We start from the raw sequence: 27,397 nt of genomic DNA, 5'->3' as shown, positions 1-27,397 counted from the left end.
GCCATTCATTTATTTTCTGTTTCCATCACCGTTAGCTTCAAGCCATTCATTTATTTTCTGTTTCCGTCACCGTTAGCTTCAAGCCATTCATTTATTTTCTGTTTCCGTCACCGTTAGCTTCAAGCCATTCATTTATTTTCTGTTTCCGTCACCGTTAGCTTCAAGCCATTCATTTATTTTCTGTTTCCGTCACCGTTAGCTTCAAGCCATGAGGTTTTTCTCTGTTTCCGTCACCGTTAGCTTCAAGCCATGAGGTTTTACCGTTTAGCTATTCCTCTCTATATCTCCTCATATATCCTAGATATACTTTTCCTCGTTGAAATTGATCTATAGTAAGTAAAGTACAGTATATGCCTATTGTAATAACTGTAATACTGAGTAGTTGCAATTTTTTCTACACTGCCAAATATGTAACCAAAATGTCTCACATAACCAAGCGAGCACCCTTTGGTGAGGGAGAGCTGTATCACACAGTCAGAATAATGTCATGTCATAGGAGACACACGAAGGGCAGGGCACATTCAGGGGAGCACATTTTGTTTGTCTCTTATAAATGTTCTCATCTCGCACAGTCTGTCTAGCACCGTCCTATATGGGCGTCTGTAAACTTCAGGTTTTGCGTGAGAGCCAGCAAAGGGCTCTGTGTGTGTCTGCGTGTGTGTTTTTGATCATGTTTGTGTGTGTGTAAGTGTGTGTGTGAAGAGCCTCTTTGCCTGAAAGAGAACCCCTCCTACCAGCCCTTAGCCCCTCCCTCTATTGTCATGGTTACAGGCTGGCCTTCGCACGCTACATGATATAGGGCCTGAAATTCGACGAGCGATATCATGTGACCTGCAAGATGACGAGCTAGTAGACTTTATTCCAGAGGAGGACGAGGAGATTTATAGGGTAACTTGTTCAATTCATCTGCCTGAGGGGGTAAATGTATGGCACATATATTTATTTTGTCTTGCTGGAATGGATTGGTTGGGTAAATGGAGTATTAGGGTAATGGTAGTCTATAATGCCCCACATCAATGTCCCTATTGGAGGTATACACTGTACACAGCAGACATAGATATACACAGTCTGTAATATGACATTTTATTTGTATAGCGCAGCGCCTTGCATCTACAGGCCAAAATTGCAATGCTCTAAACTCAGTCACAAAGGTGGACTGGACATCGTTGCATAGATCAGACCTGTAGGTGTAGGAAAAGGACAATGTACTATGTTAATCTCAGAGGAAGTAAGCCATTTGGTGTTCTTCTGTTTTTCTTTTTTCAGTTGATATGAAAAAAAAGCAATTATAGTGCCTCCATTTTGCTCACATATACCATGAAACATTGAACCAGCTTCTGAACTTATTTTCCGCTCATACAATGATTTCTGAAAGGAAAGCAAATCAACAATCACAACAATTCAACCCAGTTTGCACATAAGTAGCGTTGCATATTCATCCTCCGTGTTGAACAGAAAGTAGTCTCTGACCGTTTGACCTTGAGTCTTCTTCCACAGCGCAACGGCGGCCTGTTCGGTAACCACGTCAACCACGTGAACGGGGACCACCACCGGCGCTCATCGAGTCACCAAACCAACGCCACCCAGCGGCCCCTGCAAGTACAGCCGCCTCCGCACTACGCCCACATGGAGCAGCCGGTGGGGCGTCTCTGCCGGGCCAATGCCATGTCCCACCCTAACCACCACCATCGCCACCACCACCACAACTCCTCCTACGGCAAGTCGCCCAAGTCCACCAACATTAACTTGAACAATGCCAACGTGTCCAGTCTGCCCAACGGAGGAGGGCACCACCACCGCTACTACGAGCACGCTCCGCCCCCCGCCAACGGTTACCCTGGACACCGTGGCAGCCCCTACTACCCCGACTACGACAAGCCACCTCCTCGTGGCACGCCCCAAGGACAAAGGTGACCACACACTGACCATCAGCCATCTCTCTCTCTCTGGCCGTGAAATTAAATGGGTGACGAGTCATGTGTTGTTGAATTGGATTGATTACTTATAGTAAGAGAGAATGGGGAAATGTCTGTGGCTTGAAGCTTCATGTACTATAAACTTCAAATGCGACAATAATTTAGAAACTATAATGTCTAACCTTTAAACTCTTCCGTCCCTCCTTGTCAATTCACCTGAGCGACTCTCTGAGTCCCTCGTAGTCATACAGCTGTCTACGTGTGTATGATGATGTCAACACTAAGAGTTGTTGTACAATACAACAAACCTGGGATATAAATTAGCATGCAGGGTAAGCATGCGGCTACCATTAGCCATAAGGCCATTCTGTGTATCTATCATTACAGATTGCCAAAGGCAGGACCTAGCCTCTCCTTATCAAACGTTTTCCTTGTCACTGACCTATAGCACGTACCCTCTCAGACCCCCCCTTAAACTGAGCAATCCCAGCTTCTTCATTCCATATAAGTGGCTAACGACACACATTTTATATTTCTTCAGGCTACCATCACACAAGCAGTCCATGCATCTCCCTGGAGCACCCCAGGGTTGGGTTCAACGTCCATTTCAATTCTTATCATTTCAGAAAATGTTGCCCGCCCCCAAACATTGGTACACACATCTGTCACCCCTCTGTCTTCCTTCTTCAATTATACATATATAAGAATGCATGTATATGTTTCATATACTGTATGATATATATGTGACTCCCTACCCTTTCTGTTCTCTCCTCCTTTTCTTCTACCTAACCAAATGCTTTCTCTCAACCATCTCTCTGCTTTCTTGGACAGAAGGCGCTACTATGAGACCTATGTTAGGTACTGTATGTTACTTTCCTAGGTATGTCTAGAGCAGTATGTGTCCACCATGACAAAGGGGAACTTTTCATTTGAATTCCATTTTTTGGGGCCAGTTTGTGACTGACTGCATCCCTTCTAAGGTTGCAAAATGCCTGTAACTGGTTCTGGCAATATTCCAACTGGGATTTCTGGAAAACCTCTGAGTTTTGGGGAAGGTACTGGAATTTTGCAACCCTAATCCCTGCTCAGTTAGTGCTGAGTGTTCTAGTCAGTCATCCCTCTCCCTGTCTCTGCACCACCACCTGTCTGTGGAGTAGTATCTCTTGACCCAGTGTTCTGATGTTTGACAGAGAAAGGAGAGGCCTGATTGGCCAGCACACTGCCTAGCCCTAGACCAGTCTTGCTGTGTGCATGTGTCTGCTAGGAAGAGAGCACTGCTAAAAGAGAATTGAACTGAAGTGCTTGCCTTGGAGGAACTCGGATGCTCAAACCACATCCCCACTGAGGGATGCTCTTCGATACTATATGCTATGTCCACTGGTCTACTGCTTCTACTGTCTATGTCCCTGTTGTCTTGATGAGGCTGCGGTGGTGGATGATGAGGGCGTTGGTTCTGTTGCATCGCTACCCCCTGGAGGCTGGAGGTTTGCGTCTGCATGGCAGTGCATGGCCCTGTTCCCCCACGACCCCCCTCGCAGTCCAACACCACCAGTGGAGGCTAGTGAAGGGAGGACTGCTCATAGTAATGTCTGGAACCAGTACCATTCTATTCATTCCATTCGAGCCATTACAATGAGCCCATCCTCCGATTTGAAAGTGACACCAGCCTCCACTGGGCACCACCCCTCCTCTGACCTCTGAACCCTGACTCCTCACCCCCTCCTAGGTCCCACGTGGGAGATGTCCGTCACCCGACCATCCGGCGGGAGGAGGAGTTTGACGATGACAGGTACTCAGGAGAGTACTATAGCGGGGAGGAGTTCTACGAGGACGACAGCATGTTGTCAGGAGACAGGTAAAAGTAACAGTCCACCTGTATAGCAGAACAGAAATACATGTCTTATCTTATATATTGTTTATACACTATAAATACAAAAGTGTGTGGACACCCCTTCAAATTATTGGATTTGGCTATTTCAGCCTCACCCGTTGCTGACAGGTGTATAAAATTGAGCACACAGCAATGCAATCTCCATAGACAATCATTGGCAGTAGAATGACCTGTACTAAAGAGCTCAGTGACTTTCAATGTGGAACCGCCATAGGATGCACCCTTTCCAACAAGTCAGTTCATCAAATTTCTGCCGTGCTAAGGCTGTCCCGGTCAACTGTAATGGCAGTTATTGTGATGTGGAAACGTCTAGGACACAACAACGGCTCAGCGCGAAGTGGTAGGCCACACAAGCTCACAGAACGGGACTGTCGAGTGCTGAAGCACGTAGCGCGTAAAAGTCGTATTTCCCTGATTGCAACACTTACTACCGAGTTCCAAACCGCCTCTGGAAGCACCGTCAGCACAAGATCTGTTCATCGGGAGCTTCATGAAATGGGCTTCCATGGCCGAGCAGCCGCACATAAGCCTAAGATCACCATGTGTAATGCCAAGTGTCAGCTGGAGTGGTGTAAAGCCCACCGCCATTGTACTCTGGAGCCGTGGAAAAGCGTTCTCTGGAGTGATGAATCATGCTTTACCATCTGGTAGTCCGACGGACAAATCTGGGTTTGGCAGATTCCAGGAGAACGCTACCTGCCCGAATGCTTAGTGCCAACTGTAAAGTCTGGTGAAGGAGGAATAATGGTCTGGGGCTGTTTTTCAACATTTTGGGTAAGGCCCTTTTGTGTTTCATCATGGCAATGTCCCCATGCATAAAGCGAGGTCCATACAGAAATGTTTTGTTGAGATTGGTGAGAAAGAACCTGACTGGCCTGCACAGAGCCTTGACCTCAACCCCATCAAACACCTTTGGGATGAATTAGAACACCGACTGTGAGCCAGGCCTAATCGTCCAACATTAGTGCCCGACCTCACTAATGATCTTGTGGCTGAATGGAAGCAAGTCCCCGTATCCAACATCTAGTGGAAAGCCTTCCCAGAAGCGTAGAGGCTGTTATAGCAGCAAAGGGCGGACCAACTCCATATTAATGCCCATGATTTTGGAATGAGATGTTCGACAAGCAGGTGTCTACATACTTTTGGTCATGTAGTGTACCTCACAATTCGTTCTCTTCTGCTAGAGCAGGGGTCTCAAACTAGCGGCCCGCAAGCCAGATGTGGACCTGAAGCCTATTAAATCTGGCCCGCTAGATTTTTTTAAAGTAGCTAGTTCACCTCCAACACCCTATCCTTGGCTTCCAGGAGGTCCTATAAAGAATACCTGGACAGGTACCAGAACAGTGACACGGAGTATGAGACTCCTAGAGGCTACCACCACCCCGACAGTTACTATGACGACGATGAGCAGCCCCTCTACCAAGATGGAAGGAGGTCGCCTAAGAGACGGATGCTTCCTGCCACGCCTCAAGGTAATGCCCCTCCTCTCTACCCAGAAATGCTTCTGATGCTTGTCATCAAATATACTGTTACTGAGGTTAGATAAAAGCTAATAGTTATCACACACACACATGCACAGTTTTTGACTCTTTCATTAAACTGCCTTGCCGCTGACTTGGTACTGTATCATTTTAAAGACACCTTCATGACATTTTGTTTGTTTGTGAATGTGTGTTGATGCCCTTTAGTTGCATGTCGTCATTGTTTCCTGCATGAGTAGTTTAGTTTCACTAGTTTCATCCTCCTGTCCTGTCCACCTATCCACCACACACCCAGGTCACCGGAGGCCCTCCTTCAACTTTGAGTGTCTAAGAAGGCAAGGCAGTCAGGACGAGCTGCCACACCAACGCACTGCACTACCACTGCACCTAATGCAGCACCAGGTAACACACACACACTTCTCACAGTGCACTGCTGTACAACTGCATGGAATGTACCACCAGGTAACACGTACAGTAGACAGCTCTGCGTCTGCACCGAATGCACCTCCATGTAGTTCACACATACATTCACACACATTCATATTACTAGTGCAATATGTTGCATGTATTGATTCACCAACGCAGTGCTTCACCAGAGGTTCTAGACCAGTGTGTTTGTTACTTTCCGTCCGTCCCTTCCTCTACAGGTGATGGCTGTAGCAGGGCTGGACTCCAGCAGAGCCCACCGTCTCTCCCCCACCCGCTCCACCCGCTCCTGGGCCACTCCCCCCGCCACTCCGACCAGTAAGGAACAGTCGCCCTACTACACGCCCCTCATCAGGGTCGATCTCCCCGGACGCAGGTATATGAAAGACTCCTTCAGTGTTCTGTCTGTTTGTCTGATGAAGACTACAAATTGGTTTTAGTAATGTGAGACCCTTATTTTGTGACTAATGTGGGACTTTTATTTTTAATATATCTGTTATTTTGGCACTTAACAAAATAAAATGACAAAATGACACATTGGTTTTCTAACATTGTAAGCAGTCTATGGACAAGGTATGACAGCAATTCATTCTTTGGGTTAGTTTTCCTGGCACTGTTTCCACATGCTGACGTTTTAGCATTTGTGGCACAAATCCTATTCAAGTAATAGGGCCAATATAAGTATCTTTCATGCATCATGTACAAAAATGCTTGTCCATAGACAGTTTACAGGGAAAGGAAACCAGTATGTAATTTTGTCAGTTGGGTGAACTATCCCTTTAAGATAAAAGATGAAGAGGTGCCAAAGCGAGGAGCAGAACCGGAACGAGGAGCGGAACCCTCTCTCTTTGGAAGTTACGGGCTGAACATTCCTTCCCTTTTCCGAAATTCGAAAGATGCTAATACCTGCAAAAACGTTATTTTGAGATATTGGGACCATAAGGTTCTATCTGCAAAAAGATGATTCTGAGATAACTGGCTTTAAAGTTCCGAACCCTCATTGGTTTTAATGTGGTTAGTCATTTTTATATTGCATTCTTTTGAGCATAAACAGCGTGTACTGGGGTATTTCGAGTTCTACATATCAAATCAAATAACATTTTATTTGTCACATGCACCGAATACAATAGGTGTAGTAGACCTACCGTGAAATGCTTACTGACAAGCCCTAACCAACAAAAAAAGTGAGTTAGAAAATATTTTCTAAAAGAATAAACTAAAGTAATAAAAGAAAGTGACATAATAAAATAACAGTAATGAGGCTATATACAGGGGGAACCGTACAGAGTCAGTGTGCGGGGGTACAGGTCAGTTGAGGTCATTTGTACATGTAGGCAGGGGTGAAGTGGCTATGCATAGATAATAAACAGTGAGTAGTAGCAGTGTAAAAAAGAGGGTCAATGCAAATAGCCATATAAGTAGAGAACATTGAACAGAACAAGGCTATGTCAATAACTACATTTTGACAAAAATGCAGATAGAACCTAATATTCCCAAGCTCTCGATTTGACCAAATATCCAGTGAAAAACACCGAAACTACTTCTGCTCGCTATACCACGCATCCCATTCCTTCGCGACAGAATCTTAAAACGATTAGTCTTGGAATGGTTGCAGGTGCCACGCTCACTTTGATTATTTTGTTCATAAGAAAGTTGTGTAGAACTCTGATAATAACCATCGAGTTACTATGTTCATTCAATCACTCTCATCCTTCACCTTTCCTCCATTGCACTCCAAGAGTGTCTGAATCTCTTCTTCTCTTCAGGGAGAGTGCCTCCAGCAGCCAGGTGTCTGTGAGGAAGAGTTCGTGGTACACAGACGACCCAGAGTACTCCCAGAGGACCTACTCCCCCATCCACCTCCAGCTGCCCCCAGAGTACCGACAGCATTACCACCAGAAGAGGGGCAGCGCTACCAGCCTGGTGGAGGCGGTGAGGCAGGGGAGGGCAGGGAAGGGGAGGGTGGGTTGGTGTCCAGGGGCCAGTTGCACCAGTCGGTCGTAAGTGTGTCGTAACTACGTCCAACTACGTCCAACGCTCTACGCCGGACCTAAAAATGATACCACCTGGGCATAATCCCTTTTATGAGCTACGCCTGGGTGTAGATTCTACACCTTGTAGGGGGCAGGGCCCGCTTGCATAAAACATATTAAGTGTTTCCCTTAAGGGTTTAGCTTAAGGAATCATTTTCCCTTACCTAAGGGAAATGTTTAAGGGCGTTGCATCGAGCCCCTCAAATATTTCCTTATCTAAGTGCATACTTAATTAAGGTGTTTTACTGGCATGTATGGCAAAAGAGTATCTGGTTACCATTGAGACGGCCTGATTCACTGACTAAACCTCTCTTCATTTTGTGAGATAGCAAATTAGAAGTTCTACAATCAAGACAGGATAACCAAATTGCTTCAGAAGATAACGTTTTTTGTAGTTACTTTTTTTCAACTTGTTTATATTGCTTTCTAGTACGACAAGCTAGCTTCAGAGTAGCTATAGCTAACGAGCCAGCTAGCTTCAAGTAAAATCACATTTTATTTGTCACATATACGTGTTTAGCAGATGTTATTGCGGGTGTAGCGAAATGCTTGTGCTCCTAGCTCCGACAATGCAGTGATATCTAACAAGTAATATCTAACAGTTTCACAACATATACCCAAAATACACATAAATCTAAGTAAGGAATGGATTAAGAATATATACACATATATGTCAGAGCGGCATTGGACTAAGATATAGTGGCATAGTATAGAGTACAGTATATACAGTCGTGGCCAAAAGTTTTGAGAATGACACAAATATTAATTTTCACAAAGTCTGCTGCCTCAGTTTGTATGATGGCAATTTGCATATACTCCAGAATGTTATGAAGAGTGATCAGATGAATTGCAATTAATTGCAAAGTCCCTCTTTTCCATGCAAATGAACTGAATCGCAAAAAAAAAACATTTCCACTGCATCTCAGCCCTACCACAAAAGGACCAGATGACATCATGTCAGTAATTCTCTCGTTAACACAGGTGTGAGTGTTGACGAGGACAAGGCTGGAGATCACTCTGTCATGCTGATTGAGTTTGAATAACAGACTGGAAGCTTCAAAAGGAGGGTGGTGCTTGGAATCATTGTTCTTCCTCTGTCAACCATGGTTACCAGCAAGCGCCAGAACCGTTGATTCAGCTGCGGGATCGGGGCACCACCAGTTCAGAGCTTGCTCAGGAATGGCAGCAGACAGGTGTGAGTGCATCTACACGCACAGTGAGGCGAAGACCTTTGGAGGATGGCCTGGTGTCAAGAAGGGCAGCAAAGGAGCCACTTCTCTCCAGGGAAAACATCAGGGACAGACTGATATTCTGTAAAAGGTACACGGATTGGACTGCTGAGGACTGGGGTAAAGTAATTTTCTCTGATGAATCGCCTTTCCGATTGTTTGGGGCATTAGGAAAAAAGCTTGTCCGGAGAAGACAAGGTGAGTGCTACCATCAGTCCTGTGTCATGCCAACAGTAAAGCATCCTGAGGCCATTCATATGTGGGGTTGCTTCTCAGCCAAGGGAGTGGGTTCACTCACAATTTTGCCTTAATAACACAGCCATGAATAAAGAATGGTACCAACACATCCTCCGAGAACAACTTTTCCCAACATCCAGGAACAGTTTGGTGACGAACAATGCCTTTTCCAGCATGATGGAGCACCTTGCCATAAGGCAAAAGTGATAATTAAGTGGCTTGGGGAACAAAACATCAATATTTTGGGTCCATGGTCAGGAAACTCCCCATACCTTAATCACATTGAGAACTTGATGTCAATCCTCAAGAGACGGGTGGACAAACAAAAACCCACTTATTCTGACAAACTCCAAGCATTGATTATGCAAGAATGGGCTGCCATCAGTCAGGATGTGGCCCAGAAGTTAATTGACAGCATGCCAGGGTGGGTTGCAGAGGTCTTGAAAAAGAAGTGTCAACACTGCAAATATTGACTCTTTGCATCAACTTCATGTAATTGTCAATAAAAGCCTTTGACACTTATGAAATGCTTGTAATTATACTTCAGTATTCCATAGTAACATCTGACAAAAATATCTAAAGACACTGAAGCTGCAGACTTTGTGGAAATTAATATTTGTGTCCTTCTAAAAAAAATGGCCACGACAGTACATATGAGATGGGTTATGCAATATTTACACACAATTAAAGTACAGTTTACACATATGATATGAGTAATGCAAGATACGGAGACATTATTAAAGTGGCTAGTGTTTCCTAATCAATGTCTATAGGCAGCAGCCTCTGATGTGCTGGAGATGCCTGTTTAACAGTCAGTGGTGTAGTATAGAATACAATACAGTATATACATATGAAATCGGTGATGTAATATGTAAACACAATTTAAAGTGAATAAGATACCATAGAATAGTGTGGAGTGCAGTTCATACAGTGGGGAGAACAAGTATTTGATACACTGCCGATTTTGCAGGTTTTCCTACTTACAAAGCATGTAGAGGTCTGTAATTTTTATCATAGGTACAACTGTGAGAGATGGAATCTAAAACAAAAATCCAGAAAATCACATTGTATGATTTTTAAGTAATTAATTAGCATTTTATTGCATGACATAAGTATTTGATACATCAGAAAAGCAGAACTTAATATTTGGTACAGAAACCTTTGTTTGCAATTACAGAGATCATACATTTCCTGTAGTTCTTGACCAGGTTTGCACACACTGCAGCGGGGATTTTGGCCCACTCCTCCGTACAGACCTTCTCCAGATCCTTCAGGTTTCGGGGCTGTCGCTGGGCAATACGGACTTTCAGCTCCCTCCAAAGATTTTCTTTTGGGTTCAGGTCTGGAGACTGGCTAGGCCACTCCAGGACATTGAGATGCTTCTTATGGAGCCACTCCTTAGTTGCCCTGGCTGTGTGTTTCGGGTCGTTGTCATGCTGGAAGACCCAGCCACGACCCATCTTCAATGCTCTTACTGAGGGAAGGAGGTTGATGGCCAAGATTTTGCGATACATGGCCCAATCCATCCTCCCCTCTGTCACGCCCTGGTCAAAGTATTTAGTGTTTATCTTTATGTATTTGGTCAGGCCAGGGTGTGGCATGGGGTTTTTGTAATTGTGGTGTGTTTGTCTTGGGGTTTTGGTGGTGGTATTGGGATTGTAGCTTAGTGGGTTATCTAGCAAGGTCTATGGCTGTCTGGAATGGTTCTCAATCAGAGGCAGGTGCTTATCGTTGTCTCTGATTGGGAACCATATTTAGGCAGCCATATTCTTTGAGTTTGTCGTGGGTGATTGTCCTTAGTGTCCTATGTGTACTCTCGGTTAGTTTGCACTAGATAGGCTGTTTCGGTTTTGATTACGTTTATTGTTTTGTGTAGTGTTCGTGTTTCTTTATTTGATTAAATATGAATCTCAATCGACACGCTGCAGTTTGGTCCGACTCTCCTTCATCACCACTAGAAAACCGTAACAGAATCACCCACCACCAACGGACCAAGCAGCGTGTTAACAGGCAGCAGCAGCAGGAGCAGCAGCAGCTGCAGTGGGAGAGGCTGCACCACCTGGAGAAATGGACATGGGAGGAAGAACTGGACGGTAAAGGACCCTGGGCTCAGCCTGGAGAATATCGCCGCCCCAAGGAAGAACTGGAGGCGGCGAAAGCTGAGAGGCGCAGATATGAGGAGGAAGCACGGCGTAGCGGATGGAAGCCTGAGAATCAGCCCCAAAAATTTCTTGGGGGGGGGCTCAGGGAGAGTGTGGCAGAGTCAGGAGTCAGACCTGAGCCAACTCTCCCTGTTTATCGTGAGGAGCCAAGGAGGAGACCAGAACCTGAGCCGGTGTTGGAGGTGAGCGAAACAGAGACTGTGAAGGAGTTAATGGGGAAATTGGAGGAGAGAGAAATGAGGGAGTTGCTGTGTTGGTGCTTTTTGCATGGAATTCGCCCGACGGAACGTGTTAGGGATTTGATGGCACCTGGGTTAGCGCTCCATACTCGTCCTGAGGTGCGTGCTAGTCGGCTGGTGAAGTTGGTGCCAGCCTCACGCACCAGGCCTCCTGTGCACATCCCTAGCCTTGCACGTCCTGTGCCAACACTGCTCTCAAGATCTCCAGTACGCCTTCACGGTCTAGCCCATCCTGTGCCACCTCCACACTCCAGTCCTCCGGTAGCAGCTCCCCGCACCAGGCTTCCTGTGCGTGTCCTCGATCCAGTACCACCAGTTCCAGCACCACGCACCAGGCCTTCAGTGTGCCTCGCCTGTTCAGCGCAGCCAGCGCTTTTCTCCTCTCCTGCGCTGCTGGAGTCTCTCGCCTGTTTAGCGCAGCCAGAGCCTGTCTCCTCTACAGCGCTGCCGGAGCCTCCCGCCTGTTCAGCGCAGCCAGAGCTGCCAGTCCGCATGGAGCAGCCAGAGCTGTCAGTCTGCATGGAGCAGCCAGAGCTGTCAGTCTGCATGGAGCAGCCAGAGATGTCAGTCTGCATGGAGCAGCCAGAGATGTCAGTCTGCATGGAGCAGCCAGAGCTGTCAGTCTGCATGGAGCAGCCAGTCTGCCAGTCTGCATGGAGCAGCCAGTCTGCAAGGAGCAGCCAGAGCTGTCAGTCTGCATGGAGCAGCCAGAGCTGCCAGTCTGCAAGGAACTGCCAGTCTGTAAGGAGCTGCCAGTCTGCACGGAGCCGCCAGAGCTGTCAGTCTGTAAGAAGCCGCCAGAGCTGTCAGCCTACATGGAGCAGCCAGAGCTGTCAGTCTGCATGAAGCAGCCAGAGATGTCAGTCTGCATAGAGCAGTCAGTCTGCATAGAGCAGCCAGTCTGCAAGGAGCTGTCAGTCTGCAAGGAGCTGTCAGTCTGCACGGAGCTGTCAGTCTGCAAGGAGCTGTCAGTCTGCAAGGAGCTGCCAGGCTGCAAGGAGCAGCCAGTCAGCACGGAGCCGCCAGAGCTGTCAGTCTGTAAGAAGCCGCCAGAGCTGTCAGCCTATATGGAGCAGCTAGTGCCGCCAGTCTGCCCAGCGCCGCCAGTGGCCCCAGTCTGCCCAGCGTCACCAGTCTGCCCAGCGCCGTCAGTCTGCCCAGCATCGCCAGTCTGCCCAGCGCCGCCAGTCTGCCCAGCGCCGCCAGTGGCCCCAGTCTGCCCAGCGTCACCAGTCTGCCCAGCGCCGTCAGTCTGCCCAGCATCGCCAGTCTGCCCAGCGCCGCCAGTCTGCCCAGCGCCGCCAGTCTGCCCAGCGCCGCCAGTCTGCCCAGCGCCGCCAGTCTGCCCAGCGCCGCCAGTCTGCCCAGCCTCGCCAGTCTGCCCAGCGTCGCCAGTCTGCCCAGCGTCACCAGTCAGCCAGGATCCGCCAGTCAGCCAGGATCCACCAGTCAGCCAGGATCCGCCAGAAGTGCCAGTCAGCCAGGATCCGCCAGTCTGCCAGGATCCGCCAGTCTGCCAGGATCCACCAGTCAGCCAGGATCCGCCAGAACTGCCAGTCGGCCAGGATCCGCCAGTCTGCCAGGATCCGCCAGTCTGCCAGGATCAGTTAGATCCGCCATTCAGCCAGGATCCGCCAGTCTGCCAGGATCCGCCAGTCAGCCAGGATCCGCCAGTCTGCCAGGATCCACCAGTCAGCCAGGATCCGCCAGAAGTGCCAGTCAGCCAGGATCTGCCGGAACCACCAGCCAGCCAGGATCTGGTAGATCCATCAACCTGCCTGAGCTTCCTCTCACTCCTGAGCTTCCTCACACTCCTGAGCTTCCTCTCACTCCTGAGCTTCCCCTCGGTCCCGAGCTTCCCCTCGGTCCCGAGCTTCCCCTCGGTCCCGAGCTTCCCCTCGGTCCCGAGCTACCTCAGTCCAGTGGGGCCCGTTGTTAGGTTTCCTAGGCCAAGGTTAGCGGCGAGGGTCGCCACTCAAGGGACACTAAGGAGGTGGACTAAGACAATTATGGAGTGGGGTCCACGTCCAGCACCAGAGCCGCCACCGCGGACAGATGCCCACCCAGACCCTCCCCTACAGGTTTAGGTTGTGCGTTCGGGAGTCCGCACCTTAGGGGGGTTCTGTCACGCCCTGGTCAAAGTATTTAGTGTTTATCTTTATGTATTTGGTCAGGCCAGGTGTGGCATGGGGTTTTTGTAATTGTGGTGTGTTTGTCTTGGGGTTTTGGTGGTGGTATTGGGATTGTAGCTTAGTGGGTTATCTAGCAAGGTCTATGGCTGTCTGGAATGGTTCTCAATCAGAGGCAGGTGCTTATCGTTGTCTCTGATTGGGAACCATATTTAGGCAGCCATATTCTTTGAGTTTGTCGTGGGTGATTGTCCTTAGTGTCCTATGTGTACTCTCGGTTAGTTTGCACTAGATAGGCTGTTTCGGTTTTGATTACGTTTATTGTTTTGTGTAGTGTTCGTGTTTCTTTATTTGATTAAATATGAATCTCAATCGACACGCTGCAGTTTGGTCCGACTCTCCTTCATCACCACTAGAAAACCGTAACACCCTCAATACTGTGCAGTCGTCCTGTCCCCTTTGCAGAAAAGCATCCCCAAAGAATGATGTTTCCACCTCCATGCTTCACGGTTGGGATGGTGTTCTTGGGGTTGTACTCATCCTTCTTCTTCCTCCAAACACGGCGAGTGGAGTTTAGACCAAAAAGCTCTATTTTTGTCTCATCAGACCACATGACCTTCTCCCATTCCTCCTCTGGATCATCCAGATGGTCATTGGCAAACTTCAGACAGGCCTGGACATGCGCTGGCTTGAGCTGGGGGACCTTGCGTGCGCTGCAGGATTTGAATCCATGACGGCGTAGTGTGTTACTAAGGGTTTTCTTTGAGACTGTGGTCCCAGCTCTCTTCAGGTCATTGACCAGGTCCTGCCGTGTAGTTCTGGGCTGATCCTTCACCTTCCTCATGATCATTGATGCCCCACCAGGTGAGATCTTGCATGGAGCCCCAGACCGAGGGTGATTGACTGTCATCTTGAACTTCTTCTATTTTCTAATAATTGCGCCAACAGTTGTTGCCTTCTCACCAAGCTGCTTGCCTATTGTCCTGTAGCCCATCCCAGCCTTGTGCAGGTCTACAATTTTATCCCTGATGGGAATTCTTACTGGTTGGTAGGTGATCAAATACTTATGTCATGCAATAAAATGCTAATTAATGACTTAAAAATCATACAATGTGATTTTCTGGATTTTTGTTTTAGATTCCGTCTCTCACAGTTGAAGTGTACCTATGATAAAAATGACAGACCTCTACATGCTTTGTAAGTAAGAAAACCTGCAAAATCGGCAGTGTATCAAATACTTGTTCTCCCCACTGTACATATGAGATGAGTAATGCTAGATACAGAAACATTAAAGTGGCTAGTGATCCATTTCTAAAAGTGGCCAGTGATTCCTAATCTGTGTCTATTGGCAGCTGAATCTGATGTGCTAGAGATGGCTGTTTAGTATCTCGGTCCCAGCTTTGATGCACCTGTACTGACCTCGCCTTCTGGATGTTAGCAGGGTGAACGGGCAGTGGTTCGGGTGGTTGATATCCTTGATGATCTTTTTGGCCTTCCTTTTTGGCATTGGATGCTCTAGGTGTCCAGGAGGGCGGGAAGTTTGCCCCCAGTAATGCGTTGGGCAAACCGTACCACCCTCTGGAGAGATTTGCGATTGTGGGTGGTGCAGTTGCCATACCAGGCGGTGATACAGTCCGACAGGATGCTCTCAATTGTGCATCTGTAAGAGTTTTGGAGGTGATATGACTAATTTCTTTAGCCTCCTGAGGTTGAAGAGTCGCTTCACCACTGCAGTCCCATCGATGTGGATTGCGGGGTGTTCCCTCTGCTGTTTTCTGAAGTCCACCATCATCTCCTTAGTTTTGTTGACGTTGAGTGAGAGGTTATTTTCCTGGCACCACACTCCCAGAGCCCTCACATCCTCCCTGTAGGCTGTCTCATCGTTGTTGGTAATCAAGCTTACTACTGTTGTGTTGTCTGCAAACTTAATGATTGAGTTGGAGGCGTGCTTGACCACGCAGTCATGGTTGAACAGGGAGTACAGGAGGGGGCTGAGCACGCACCCTTGTGGGGCCCCAGTGTTGAGTATTAGCGAAGAGGAGGTGTTGTTTCCTACCTTCACCACATGGGGGAATGATGTGATAGAATTTCAGGATCCTTTTCCTCAAATTTGCTTTGTTAAATCCCCAGCTCCAATAAATGCAGCCTCGGGATATGTGGTTTCCAGTTTGCATAAAGTCCAGTGAAGTTCTTTGAGGGCCGGCGTGGTATCCGCTTGGGGGGATATAGACAGCTGTGGCTATAATTGATGAAAATTCTCTCGGGAGAACACGAGTACGGTCTGCATTTGATTGTGAGATATTCTAGGTCGGGTGAACAGAAGGACTTGATTTCCTGTATGTTATCACAGTTACACCATAAGTCATTAATCATAAAACATACCTCCACCCTTCTGCTTCCCGGAGAGATGTTTGTTCCTGTCGGTGCAATGTACTGAGAGCCCAACTGGCTTTACAGAGCCAGACAGTATATCTCGAGAGAGCCATGTTTCATGGAAGCAGAGTATGTTACAATGCCTGGTGTCTCTCTGAAAAGCAACTCTTGCCTTGAGCTCATCCATTTTATTATCCAGCGATTGGACATTATCGAGTAAAATACTCAGGAGCGGTGGGTGGTGTGCATGCTACAGGAGTTGCCACAGGTGTTGATGGTTTAAACACTATCCACGATATCCAAACTTTGGTGACTAACAGTCATTTAAATGACCCACGTTTACACAATGTGGTCGGTTTTCTTCTGTTGCCATGCAGGTTTTGATATCAGAGGGGCTCGGGAGATACGCCAAGGATCCAAAATTCGTGGCGGCCACCAAGCACGAGATAGCAGACGCGTGCGAGATGACCATTGACGAGATGGAGAGCGCGGCCAGCCACTTGCTGAATGGCGGTGTGGCACCGGCGGTTAATGGGGTCAACGTGTACCCCGTCATGAGCGAGCGGGACTACGACCTCCAGGACGCCACGGCCAGTTACAGTGACGAGGAGCCGGAGGTGGAGCTTAGATTACCGTACGAGGAGGACCTGGCAGACGAGATGATCTGCATCACCACTTTATAGCATCGGCTGGAGAATAAACTACTAGAAACTAACTACTAGCTGTATGTACTCTACTTCATATAGACTACAGTACCATCAGTGGAAAACTAAATGAGAAATGCATCTATTGGCTTACGACCAAAAGAAGTGCCTTTTACATGGAAGAGAAAGGCACCTATGAGGAGAGAGAGAGACACACTTATTCTCTCACTCACCCTCTGCCAGCCAGGGAATTCACATCACTTCTGTCAATCACAGGACCAGAAGCCAATCCTGGTGCCAGGGAACCATGTTAGTCCCACCCTCCCAGACCGACACTACTGGCGCTTAGGAGGCCATGAGCATCTGTCATAGGTCACCATCTTGAGGTGACACTCACAGGTTCATCAATTCAGCCAATTGCAGACGAGGACATGGCGTGTCAGTGGAGGAGATGGACCTATTGGCAGAGGCGTAAGGTACCGTAGGCAGGTCGTTAAGGGTGATGACAATCAGATGTAAGATGTCATTCCCTCTGTCACTTTATTAAGATTTTGGCATATCATGCAAGTTTTCAATGCAAGCATAGAAAGGCATATCTCTCCCCACCTAACCCCCCTTAGATGTTTTAGTATAACTTTGATCCTGGAATCATTGACATAAATAATTAAAAGATGGCTGTAGATGGGTCACAACGAACAGATTCTTAGAGAATAACCAGTTTACGTATGCAGGAGATATCAGTCACATTTATAGCATCATCCAACTGGAGATATACACTTCTGAGACGACTACAGCATGGAATAAATGCACTAGCAGGCAGGTTGTTTTTAATTTGACCATAGCCTGACGATGAATATTTCATAGTAGATATACTGTAAATGAATTGTATTATATAAACAAAAAGAAAAACTTTGTAAAGAGATGTTCTATATTTTGTAATTGTGTACCATTTCAAAAGAAGATCAGCAATACACACCCTAATGAATCCTATTATGCTACCAGGAAAGAAGATCGCTGGTGTTATTATTTTATTAGGTACAATATTCTGACATTTATTTGCCTTTTCTTTGTTGTTGCTCATATCCTTGACATGTCTGTGAACAGCTTTTTAAAATCGTTTTGTTTTTCGTGTAACAACACAGCTGCACAAGATATGCAAATGTCTTTGTTTTTTTACTTGTTTTATGAGCATAAGAACACTGTATATGTGTTACTCAAACCACACCAACACCAGTACCACAAAGTAAAGTACCCCTTATTAAGAGCATCTTTGTAGGACTTGATATTAGCTAAGCCTCAAGGAGGCTATTCTACCTTTATAAAGATGTGATACTAAACTTCCGTGTTTGTATATGTTGTGCAGAGGAGGTGCACAGCACAGAAAGGTCAGATGCCTAGTGCATTGACAATGCTGCTTCATTTGCCCATTTTGAAATGAATTCTACAACTTTATTAGTTTCATCTGTCCCAACTGAAATGCCTTCTGCTGCTGAAAGAAAACAATATGATAGATGTGAGATGAACAGAAATCTCCCTGTCGTTCTCAATGCTTTTATTGGGATTTTTCCTCAATATACAACTTGTTGATCACGATTAATGTAAGTTAATTCCACTGATCCTTTCAAACTGAATCTTCCTAATCACTTGGCCTTTATGTTGTTGTGTGCGAGACTTGTGACAGACTGAGCCGGTGTGAGCCAGGACAGACGGGATGCACGGTGGTTGATTGGTGAGGCACATATTCATCAGGGATGTTGACAGGGCAGATGAGCTCACGTGATGAGGCTGCATCTAGCCTGGGTGCCAGTCTGGTTCTGCTCTCTCGCCAACTCCTTTTGGAATTGTCAAGCAAAACATGACAATGGAGTAGGCAAAAGCACAAACAGATCTGGGACCAGGCTAAGTAATATCATGGTCTAGGTAGGTCCACGATCTCCACCATTGTTGTCCTCTTCTGTTGTGTTGTTGTGTCATATTTGGCCTGAAGTGTTTTAGCTGGAGAGAGGCTAAGCAATACTAACCCCCTCACTCTCTCAGCCTCTCTGGCTTCTCTCTGCATACACTATACCTCGTGGTGGTCCAGCATCGTCTGGGGAAAACATATCAGCCTTCCTCTCAACCAACCAGTCTGTTTCCCACAGCCATCTTATCCGTCCAATGAGAAGGGAGTGTTTGTACTACGGCTAATTTTACAAGAAAACGCCACTTTTGTTGCTATCAACGCAAGTTGAAAATTGATGCACCACAAAATTACTTTACACTAGCAGACAAAAAATAAAGTACTAAGTTCACTTCTTTTTCAGGTGCTGCCCTGGATAGTTTGAATAATCACAGATGATGGGTAGGTGATGAGACGTGTGGGATCTGTAATTCATGAGTGTTTCATTTGTAGTTCATGAGTTTGCATTGCGTTCTCAGTCAACCTGAATACTGTCTTGAAAATGTAGGTTTTCCACATTGTGTGCACATTGAAAGGGCTCTTTGAATTGTTTGAGTAAAAAAAAATGTGTTCTGGTCTTTTTGTTGAGAATTATCTTGTGAAAGGACCAATGCGCATTCCAGGCACGTTATACTATTCGTAGCAATTACTGATAAACTGAAAATATGCATTATTTTGTAAACACTTTTAAAAAGGTTGTGTTAAACTAAAGATAAAACAAACATACTTTTACCTCATGTCAGGGATTCCTGAAAAAAAGAAAAGATAAAATGATCTGGTTCATTCTATACCAATGGTATTTCAATATTAGCACATAGCTGTTTGTCTTTGCACAAGTAACTGTATAGTGCTATTGTTTCTCCTTTTTCTATACACATTTTTGTGAATTAAGGTGAGACAATTTTGTACTTTTTTGTGACTGTGTGTATGGTTTAGTGAAATCTATATTTGTCATTTACACCTCACCTTTCAATGCTGGGACAGAAAGAATCTGAAAAAAAATAAAGAAAAAAATATACATTTTCAAGGTGCAGTGTTACTCTGTTGGTGGGTTAAAAAAAAGATAAATCCAATGGTAATATACCAGTTTACAGAGAAACCCTTGTTGATTTAAACATTTTGATTAGTTTTCATTCTATTATTATAATTATTATGATTACTATTACTACTATTACTGTTATTAAATATGTATTAAAATAGAAGATAATGTAAAATATGTACAAACATATGGAAAGACCCATGGTAATGTTCTCTACTTGAAAGTCCTTATATTTACTCTGTAATGTTTTTATTCAGTAAACATGATTTCTCTTAGTAGCAAATGCTTTATTATGACCCTCTATGTTTTGTATCAATTCATTTTTTTTCCTTTATTTTTTTTGCCTTGAATTCATTTTAATCAATAATGATATTTTATTTTCTAATGATTATAACTGAATAAACTTACACTGAAATTCTACACTGTATGTTCATTATTTGTGTTTTGTTTTTGTTTATAGATAAGCCATGCATTATGTATTGAACAGCATGTTCATAGTGTTTTATATTTACCATAAAGTAACGATAGATTCCACAGTTAATATACATTCTGTAACATACTGTAGGTAACATACTCTGTGATCAGCCAGTCTCTCATCCCATTCTGGATGTAGTATTATGACAAGGTAAAAAAGTCATACAAATCTCCTTATTAAGGTATTAATAAGTTATATTCTTACAAACTAAGAGGTATATTTAATGAATGTATTAAAAAAGGCATAGAATATGAGTGACACTTTATTGGTGCTGCTGGTGCCATCAGTGGATTTATCTAAATGCCTTTATGGATCAACTGGGGGAGACTTTGTTGTTGATGGTTGCCACAGTGGTCTGCATCTCTGATCCCTCCTCCTCAGATGGCCATGGGTCCCTCCCACACAGCAGGAAGGGCACTGCATATCTCCGGAACTGGACAAGACACAACACCATTATCATACACTGTTACTGTGTCTGACATTTTGTTGTATATCAAATGGCTTCAATGTTTAAAATAACTGTTCATGGTAACAGCAGCTGTTCAATCGCAAAACTGTATGAAATGAAGTCGCAGTGAAACAATGTTCTACCACAGGACCTGAGCTAATGGTGACTGAAATTACTTTCACATTTTTCTCCACTAGATGGAGGCTTTAGACTGCTAACGAGTGTCTGGTTTGTGGCAAGGCGCATTGCAGTGATCATTCTACAAATTAGTGTCTAACTTAATCTCCTATCACATTTATAGGCTTATTATCATCCTTGACATTTTTTGCTTCCTATATCTGATCTTGTTTTCAATACAAACAAAGTGTTTCATTGACTGGTTTGCTGACGTCACGAAAACGATGCGCACATTTCAAATGGTCATAAGGGCATGTCTTGTTATGGTTCTGAATGGCCAGATAGCTAACAACAACGAAACTGCCATGGTGTGAATCATACGTGGCACGTTTCAGTTGGTTTGACCTTGTTCTTGATACCATGTCTTGTTTTGAGGTGTTTTGACTGATGTCACGTCTTTGCTAATATGGAAAAATGTGTGTTGGTTTTGTTGCTAAACAACCAACCCATCTATACACATGTGTAGATGAATAGAAGATGTACTGTATGTACAGTAGCAGTCAAAAGTTTAAACATACCTACTCATTCAAGTGTTTTTCTTTATTTGTACTATTTTATACATTTTAGAGTAATGGTGAAGACATCAAAACTATGAAGTAACACTTATGGAATCATGTAGTAACCAGTGTTAAACCAGTGTTAAACAAATCAAAATATATTTTAGATTTGAGATTCTTTAAAGTAGCCACCCTTTGCCTTGATGACTGCTTTGCACACTCTTGGCATTCTGTCAACCAGCTTCATGAGGTAGTCACCTGGAATGCATTTCAATTAACAGGTGTGCCTTGTTAAAAATTGCAGGCCAAATAAATGCTTCACAGACACATCTCAACATCAACTGTTCAGAGAAGACTGCATGAATTAGGCCTTCATGGTCAAATTGCTGCAAAGTAACCACCACTATAGGACACCAATAAATAGAAGAGACTTGCTTGGGCCAAGAAACTTGAGCAATGGACATTAGACCGGTGGAAATCTGTCTTTGGTCTGATGAGTCCAAATTTGAGATTTTTGGTTACAACCGCCGTGTCTTTGTGAGACGCAGAGTAGATGATCTCAGATGATCTCCGCATGTGTGGTTCCCACCATGAAGCATGGAGGAGGGGATGTGATGGTGTGGGGGTGCTTTGCTGGTGGCACTGTCTGTGATGTATTTAGAATCCAAGGCACACTTAACCAGCATGGATACCACAGCATTCTGCAGTGATATTCCATCCCATCTTGTTTGCGCTTAGAGGGACAATCATTTGTTTTCAACAGGACAATGACCCAACACACCTCCAGGCTGTGTAAGGGCTATTTGACCAAGAAGGAGAGTGATGGGGTTATGCATCAGATGACTTGGCCACAATCACCTGACCTCAACCCAATTGAGATGGTTTGGGATGAGTTGAACTGCAGCGTGAAGAAAAAGAAGCCAACAAGGGCTCAGCATATGTGGGAACTCCTTCAATACGGTTGGGAAAGCATTCCAGGCGAAGCTGGTTGAGAGAATGCCAAGAGTGTGCAAAGCTGTCATCAAGGCAAATGGTGACTACTTTGAAGAATATAAAATCCCCAATATATTTTGATTTGTTAAAAAAAATTTGGTTACTACATGATTCCATATGGGTTCCGGGATTCTTCGGATGGCATTGAAGAGTACACCACATCAGTCACTGGCTGGCTTTATCATTAAGTGCATCTATGACTTTGTCCCCACATTGACTGTACGTACATACCCCAACCAGAAGCCATGGATTACAGGCAACATCCGCACTGAGCTAGAGGGTAGAGCTGCCGCTTTCAAGGAGCGGGACTTTAACCCGGAAGCTTATAAGAAATCCCACTATGCCCTCCAACGAACCATCAAACAGGCAAAGCATCAATACAGGACTAAGATTGAATCGTACTACACCGGCTCCGATGCTCGTCGGATGTGGCAGGGCTTGCAAACCATTACAGACTACAAAGGGAAGCACAGCCATGAGCTGCCCAATGACATGAGCCTACCAGACGAGCTAAATGACTTCTATGCTCCAAACGAGCCAAGTAATACTGAAACATGCATGAGAGCATCAGCTGTTCCGGACGACTGTGTGATCACGCTCTCCGTACCCGATGTGAGTAAGGCCTTTAAACAGGTCAACATTCACAAGGCCGCAGATCCAGGACGTGTACCACGGGCATGTGCTGACCAACTGGCAAGTGTCTTCACTGACATTTTCAACCTCTCCCTGTCTGAGTCTGTAATACTAACATGTTTCAAGCAGACCACCATAGTCCCTGTGCCCAAGAACACTAAGGTAACCTGCATAAATGACTACCGACCTGTAGCACTCACATCTGTAGCCATGAAGTGCTTTGAAAGGCTGATCATGGCTCACATCAACACCATTATCCCAGAAACTCTAGACCCACTCCAATTTGCATAACGCCCAACAGATCCATATATGATTAAATCTCTATTGCACTCCACACTGCCCTTTCCCACCTGGAGAAAAGGAACACCTATGTGAGAATGCTATTCATTGACAACAGTCCAGCGTTCAACACCATAGCGCCCTCAAAGCTATTCACTAAGCTAAGGACCCTGGGACTTAACACCTCCCTCTGCAACTGGCTCCTGGACTTCCTGACAGGCCGCCCCCAGGTGGTAAGGGTATGTAACAATACAACTGCCCCACTGATCACAGGGGCCCCTCAGGGGTGTGTGCTCAGTCCCCTCCTGTACTCCCTGTTCACTCATGACTGCTTGGCCAGGCACGACTCCAACACCATCATTAAGTTTGCTGAGCATGGTTGCATCACTGCCTGGTACGGCAACTGCTCGGCCCATGACCGTAAGGCACTACAGATTGTTTTGCATATGGCCCAGTACATCACTGGGGCTAAGCTTCCTGCGATCCAGGACCTCTATACCAGGCTGTGTCAGAGGAAGGCTCTAAAAATGATCAAAGACTCCAGCCACCCTAGTCATAGACTGTTCTCTCGGCTACCTCACAGCAAGTGGTACCGGAGCGCCAAGTCTATGTCCAAGAGGCTTCTCAACAGCTTCTAACCCCAAGCCATAAGACTCCTGAACAGCTAATCAAATGTCTAGACTATTTGCATTTCCCCCCACCTCTTTTAGGCTGCTGCTATTCTCTGTTAATTATCTATGCATAGTCACTTTAACTCTACCTACAGGTACAGTACATATTACCTCGACTAACCGGTGCCCCCGCACGCACATTGACTCTGTACCGGTAACCCCTGTATATAGCCTCGCTATTTTTATTTTACTGCTCCTCTTAATTATTTGTTACTTTCATTTCTTATTTTTTACTTATCTATTTTTTACTTAATAAATCCTCTATGGGATCGGTGCCCCCCCCCCGCTCGGGACGGTTGAGCTAACGTAGGCTAATGTGATTAGCATGAGGTTGTAAGTGACTAAACAAATTCCCAGGACATAGACATATCTGATATGGGCAGAAAGCTTAAATTATTTTTAATATAACTGCACTGTCCAATTTACATGAACTATTACAGTGAAATAATACCATGCTATTGTTTGAGGTGAGTGCAAAATTATGAATTTGAAAATGTATTACCAAACCAATTAGGCACCTTTGGGCAGTCTTGATACAACATTTTTAACATATATGCAATGGTTCATTGGGTCAGTCTAAAACCTTGCACATACACTGCTGCCATCTAAAGGCCAAAATCCAAATTGCGCCTGGGCTGGACTAATACATTATGGCCTTTCTCTTGCATTTCAAAGATGATGCGCATATTATTTTCTTTGTATTATTTTTTACCAGATCTAATGTGTTATATTCTCCTACATTAATTTTATTTCCACAAACTTCAAAGTGTTTCCTTTCAAATGGTATCAAGAATATGCATATCCTTGCTTCAGGTCTTGAGCTACAGGCAGTTAGATTTGGCCTGAAATTTTAAAAAGATCCTTAAGAGGTCTTTTAACACGTATTCCTGTTTGTTCATTTAGAGGTAGATTTATATGTGTACATGTTTGTTCATGTAGAGGTAGATTTATACAGTATGTGTACCTGTTTGTTCATGTAGAGGTAGATTTATACAGTATGTGTACCTGTTTGTTCATGTAGAGGTGGATTTATACAGTATGTGTACCTGTTTGTTCATGTAGAGGTAGATTTATACAGTATGTGTACCTGTTTGTTCATGTAGAGGTAGATTTATACAGTATGTGTACCTGTTTGTTCATGTAGAGGTAGATTTATACAGTATGTGTACCTGTTTGTTCATGTAGAGGTAGATTTATAAGTTTACCTGTTTGTTCATGTAGAGGTAGATGAGAGGGTTGTACACTGTGCTGCTCTTGGCCAGGTAGACTGGCACAGTGCCCAGCAGAGGGCTGATGGGGGCATCAGGGTGGGAGACTACCACGAGGGCCAGGGTAGCGTAGGGCAGCCAGCTGACCAGGAAAGTAACCACCATCAGAACCACCATGCGGGCCACCTTAGCCTCCGCCTTGGCTGCTGCACCCCCTTCTATACAGCCCATTGCAGAGACCTGCAACAACAACAACATCACAGCCAGGTTGTGGAATATGGATAGTACAGTATGTAAACCTTGCCGAATGCATGGCACAGACAATATGTGGTCATACAGAGAGTATGTCTTGGGCTAGGAGTTTTTCCTGACCATATAACCTGACCAAGAACAACTCCAGCCTACAGGCTGAATTTTTCCGTTTCAGGTCTTGAGATCAGGAAAAACTTCTGACTGGCCCTAATTATGACACACACTACCAAACTGGCACAGACACTGTCTGAGCAGACACACCTTTAGGGCCGTGCATGTAAACTACACATTGAGTGGACCTACCTGTCTTAAGGTGTAAATGAGTTTAGAGTAAGAGGCCACGATGATGAGGAAGGGCACGGCGAAACACAGCAGGAAGTAGCACAGGATATATGACACATTATTGGGGTCCCGGTTGTGCCAGTCCGGGGCGCACGACGTCCCCACGCCCTCCAGCTCGTACCTGTAAGGGAAGTGAAGTTTAGTCATGGTTTACTATTATAATCTGCGTGGTCTCATTACATGATACCTCATCAGTACATAGCAGTGTGGCGGATTAATCTGATATCATTACAGTACCTTCCCCAGCCGAATAGGGGTGGGGTGTTCCAGATGAGAGACCAAACCCATGACAAGGCCACACCCCCAACCGCATGCTTGGTCTGGAATGAGATTGGTCCTAGCGGCTTGCTCACCACAAACATCCTCTCTATGGCAATCAGAGCTACCGTGCACAGTGACGTGATACCTGCAGTACACCCCAGTCAGACAGTACAGTACAGCAGTCATACAGTGCTCCACAGGGCCTCATCGTAAAGTTATTTTGCAAATTATATTGTTGTTGTAATTAAAGGTACAGTAATTACAGATAGTGTTGCCTGAAGATTGCAACGACTGATTAGTATGACAGAATCATTACGAGAACTCATTTGAATTGATTCAGAATTTGTTTAATTTCGAGTTTGATTCAAAATAATGATTCAGCTAGATGGCCATAAGAAAATGATTAAATTGAAACAAAATCAACATGGTTCCATATTATAAAATATGTTAAAAAAAGTTAACAATACAATCGTACTTTTTGAAGCAAATATAGACTTTTAATACAGTACATGTATTTTCAAATGTACACTTTACAGTAAGGACATATTTGTAGAGAAGGAATGAATGTCATCAATGTCTATGTGTATGTGAAAACTTACAAAGTATATCCCAGAGACGGTTCTGGGAGCCACTCACCAAACAGAGCCACAGAGAATCCCTCTATGATACAGCCGGTCCGTCCCAGGGAGAAGTACCCCAGAGCGTTGTTGACCACAGACAGAACCCCACCAGTCAGCGCTGTCCCCAGGTCAGCTACGGCCATGTTGACCAGGGCGTAGTTCAGAGGTTGCCTCAGCTGCTTGTTCATCAGCGACACCACGATCACCGTGGAGTTCAACACAATGGCCGGTACGGTGAACATAGCCATGATGATGGAGAGGGTGATGAAGCCGGCTCGGGGCAGGAGCTCCTTGCCCTCGGGGGACGGTCCCAGGTAGGACGAAGCGTTGGGGAGAGAGGCTGGCAGCTGCATCATGGATATAGAACGACAACAAGCACACACCACACAGGCTCTCACTCTCTTGGAGGTGGTAAGAACCTCCACACCACACACCAACACAAGGTCTCTCACACTCCCTTAAGTCTCTCAGAGCCCACACCACTCTGACGGCAGCGAAAGGGTGCACAGACTGAGACACAGAGAGTGGAATATCTGAGATTAGGTGTTCTAAGTCGTGTGATGTAAAGTCCCACAAATCCAGACTTAACAAAGAGTAATTCCCTCAGGTGGTGATCCTTGATCACAATTTACACCTGATTGTAGAGGCGCCAGAACAAGTTGTCTCTCACCAATTGCAAGTGCCCTCACAGGAATATGTGTGTTAAATTACTCCAGTCAAGGTGATAGGAATTTTAAACTTCCCAGGATCCCTCTTCATTCCTTGACATCCATGGCGAAAATGAGTGTCACTCCAGAGAGAGG

General features: G+C 45.4%; 2 protein-coding genes across 2 annotated transcripts in view; one reads left to right on the top strand and one right to left on the bottom strand.

The window, feature by feature from the left end:
* Positions 1 to 20,158, top strand: part of LOC112255325 (voltage-dependent L-type calcium channel subunit alpha-1D) — a 134,635-nt gene extending 114,477 nt beyond the window's left edge. Inside the window, exons 40-48 of the mRNA XM_042324674.1 lie at positions 772 to 888; positions 1,498 to 1,910; positions 2,748 to 2,774; positions 3,643 to 3,771; positions 5,113 to 5,279; positions 5,584 to 5,690; positions 5,936 to 6,090; positions 7,481 to 7,646; positions 16,494 to 20,158. Of these exons, the coding sequence (XP_042180608.1) occupies positions 772 to 888; positions 1,498 to 1,910; positions 2,748 to 2,774; positions 3,643 to 3,771; positions 5,113 to 5,279; positions 5,584 to 5,690; positions 5,936 to 6,090; positions 7,481 to 7,646; positions 16,494 to 16,799 (1,587 nt within the window). The 3' untranslated portion in view covers positions 16,800 to 20,158. The remainder of the gene's footprint in view (positions 1 to 771; positions 889 to 1,497; positions 1,911 to 2,747; positions 2,775 to 3,642; positions 3,772 to 5,112; positions 5,280 to 5,583; positions 5,691 to 5,935; positions 6,091 to 7,480; positions 7,647 to 16,493) is intronic.
* Positions 20,159 to 20,405: 247 nt separating this feature from the next.
* Positions 20,406 to 27,090, bottom strand: LOC112254889 (parapinopsin-like). Its single transcript, XM_024427852.1, has 5 exons — positions 26,611 to 27,090; positions 25,951 to 26,119; positions 25,675 to 25,834; positions 25,117 to 25,359; positions 20,406 to 20,646 (listed from the first exon to the last, which is right to left on the bottom strand). The coding sequence occupies exons 1-5, from the start codon at positions 26,948 to 26,950 to the stop codon at positions 20,527 to 20,529; spliced, it is 1,032 nt and encodes a 343-aa protein (XP_024283620.1). The 5' UTR covers positions 26,951 to 27,090; the 3' UTR covers positions 20,406 to 20,526.
* Between the last annotated feature and the right edge of the window lie 307 nt (positions 27,091 to 27,397).

The sequence above is a fragment of the Oncorhynchus tshawytscha genome, linkage group LG07 (genome assembly GCF_018296145.1).
Source record: "Oncorhynchus tshawytscha isolate Ot180627B linkage group LG07, Otsh_v2.0, whole genome shotgun sequence".
In the NCBI taxonomy this organism is placed as follows: Eukaryota; Metazoa; Chordata; class Actinopteri; order Salmoniformes; family Salmonidae; genus Oncorhynchus; species Oncorhynchus tshawytscha.
The sequence above is the reverse complement of the archived record's forward strand: the minus strand, read 5'-3'. Positions and strand labels throughout refer to the sequence as shown.

What these genes read in the sequence shown, in the direction of transcription:
- LOC112254889 (XM_024427852.1), bottom strand. Translation starts at nt 26,950, where the DNA reads ATGATGCAGCTGCCAGCCTCTCTCCCCAACGCTTCGTCCTACCTGGGA. An exon ending in CCCCTATTCGGCTGGGGAAG is followed by an intron (nt 25,835 to 25,950) that starts GTACTGTAATGA and finishes CTTCCCTTACAG; the next exon opens with GTACGAGCTGGAGGGCGTGG. An exon ending in TCATTTACACCTTAAGACAG is followed by an intron (nt 25,360 to 25,674) that starts GTAGGTCCACTC and finishes TTGTTGTTGCAG; the next exon opens with GTCTCTGCAATGGGCTGTAT.